This window comes from Meleagris gallopavo, chromosome 3 (assembly GCF_000146605.3).
Source record: "Meleagris gallopavo isolate NT-WF06-2002-E0010 breed Aviagen turkey brand Nicholas breeding stock chromosome 3, Turkey_5.1, whole genome shotgun sequence".
Lineage (NCBI taxonomy): Eukaryota > Metazoa > Chordata > Aves > Galliformes > Phasianidae > Meleagris > Meleagris gallopavo.
The window spans coordinates 41,341,510-41,344,099 of record NC_015013.2 but is presented as its reverse complement, the minus strand read 5'-3'; the positions used below and the strand labels follow the sequence as shown (position 1 = coordinate 41,344,099).

The 2,590-nt window shown below is 38.5% G+C and overlaps 1 protein-coding gene across 1 annotated transcript in view; it reads right to left on the bottom strand.

Annotated features, from left to right (window-relative positions):
- Positions 1–2,148, bottom strand: part of LOC100549049 (myomesin-2) — a 58,857-nt gene extending 56,709 nt beyond the window's left edge. The window contains exon 1 of the mRNA XM_019613926.2: positions 2,138–2,148. Coding sequence (XP_019469471.2) covers positions 2,138–2,148 — 11 coding nt within the window. The remainder of the gene's footprint in view (positions 1–2,137) is intronic.
- Between the last annotated feature and the right edge of the window lie 442 nt (positions 2,149–2,590).

Genomic DNA, 2,590 nt, shown 5'->3' with positions numbered 1-2,590 from the left:
AAAAAAAAAACCCTACTGAAGGAATGAGAAGTCTTATCACAAGTACCAACAGCACGGAACGAGAATCCAAGCAGTTAAGAGATGCTAGAGAGAAACACCCATGAGATAACAACAATAAGGAATGCACTGACACCTAAACTGGTGATTAAAAATGAGCAAAATCAAATGTTTGGCTTTCCATTTCCAATGTAAGAAGGTAAGTTCAGTTTCTGCAGGATCTCCTGTTGGATAGGCATTCAAGTTAGAATATTTTTTCAGTGATGTTTAAGTTATTTTTTGACCCCTGAGAAAAATAGAAGGGAGGACAGCATGAAAGAAAGGCCACAATCTGCAGGGGCCTGTCTCTTCTGTTACGTGTCACCAGCTGTACCTCAATGACTTACTAACAATTATCTGATTCCAGTATTATAGCATCTTTCCTTAACTTGAGCTCTTTCTCCATTTTCAAGAGCTTATAAAGCAAGTTTTATTGATAAAGCTATCAGTGCAACCAAAAACTTCTTATATTCACACAAAAAACATTCTTGTCTACGTAAAGACATTAACTTCTTTCAAGACACTGAAAAAGCAAAGCCGGCTAATGCAAGACTGCACCCTTTCAAAATCTGTACAGGCATAATCCAAACAGAAGCTTGCTACACTCGACAGATAAGCTATTTCTGGCAGCACGGACTCTCCCACAGCCACATCATCCTTTGCTGAACTTATTACTACATACATAACACAGGAACCAAATTTTCTGAATAGAAATTCCATCCATCTCATTTTTCCTTAAAGTAAGAGAAGCTGGCGAAGCTTTTCCTGTATGTTTTCAGAAAGCTGTAATTATTTCCCTTATGAGCAGCCTTTATTTGTCTATACTTCCCACTGGGGGGGAAGAAAAGCCTTCCCATGCACTGCTCTGCCTCAGGTGTATTTACGCTTTCTTCTGACCCTCCAGCATTTCAAAATCAAAGCATATGTATTTAAGCAAGAAAAGCATCCTATCTATTAACAGTGAATAAGGACAGTGAGGCTAGCACATATCTTCAGAACAAGTACGCTGATTCTGAGAAAGACATACATGAAACATCGAAGTTCTAAAAATACTATATATAAACAAGAGATCTTTTTCACTTAACAGACTCTATAACATTTAAATTGATGCATATGTACCAAAATAAATTCAATTTGCACAGAAATCAATGCTATTTTATTAGAAAATCAGGTAAAAATGCTGAATTCCCACACATATGGGTATGCACAGCATGAGATATTTGGAAGGGGAAAATTAAATCTAGCTGAACAAAGCAGAATATGCTTACTCATTCATCAAGCACAATCTATGGGCATTATTAAGTTTTAAGGAACACAGATCACATATCTATCTGAAGGATACTTCTCCTCACCCACAGCACATTACAGCACATCTGCACCACACAGATGAGACACGGTAAACCTGTAAAGCAGCCTGACAGATTTCTTGTTCCTGTTAACACACACACTTCTCATTTGAGGAAAAAATGGCTTTAAATGACCACCAAGAATTTTATTTTAAAAAATCGCTACATTTCAGTTCACACTGCTAACTAGATTCTGTTGTTATCCAAGTGAGAAACAATTTCTTCCTTCTATAATGGATCTCAGCTACAATGTATCGTTCTTCCTTGTAAGAACTCCGCAAAGGGTTCTTTACATTTTTCCTTTAAAAGGCCTGTAATAGTCACCAATCCAAGAAGAAGAAAAAAAAAACACAAAACAAACAAACAAAAATCCTTACATTTCCTGAGGAAACAACACTATCAAAAGAAGACTATTAAGTCTAAAGACATGGCCTAAGACTGGTTTAGTATGAACTATGTTAAACCAGCGAGGCTGTGGATGCCCCATCCCAAAGAGCATTCAAGGCCAGGCTGGATGGGGATGTGAGCAACCTGGTCTAGAGGGAGGTGTCCCTGCATACAGCAGGGGGTTGGAACTACCTGACCTTAAAAGTCCCTTCCAACCCAAACTATCCTATTTTATGATCTTCAGCCACACAGATTGACACAGAAATATCACATGGTACACTAGAGACTTTTCTAATATCACTTTAAATGTTTACATCTCTGCTACTGAAATTCAACATTTTGGATAAAGAAATGGACTATATACTTACTTAAACTTCATCTCTGTTTACTCAGTAGAGCGCAGCAACAAACAGATCTCTCTTAGCTTTAGGAAAAGCACTGAATCATAGAATGGTTTGGGTTGGAAGGGGTCTTTAAGATCACCTGGCTCCAACCCCTGCTATAGGCAGAGACACCTCCCACTAGGCCAGGTGGCTCAAAGCCCCATCCAGCCTGGCCTTGAGTACTTCCAGGGAGGTGAATGACTCAGGACAACTTCTGGTGGTATGCTGTCAAATTACTGCAAAGCTGAAAGACACCGATAACAACAAAATCCTTAAACAAGGGGAAGCTAGCTTCCTTCACTTGGAAATTCCCTTGAAAAAGAAACAGAAGAAATAGTTATATTTCTATTTTTCTCTAAAAAAAGGACAAACACTAATCCCTCCAGAGCACAGGTAAGTTCTGTCTTCAAATACAAACACACTCTGGAATGACAGTTG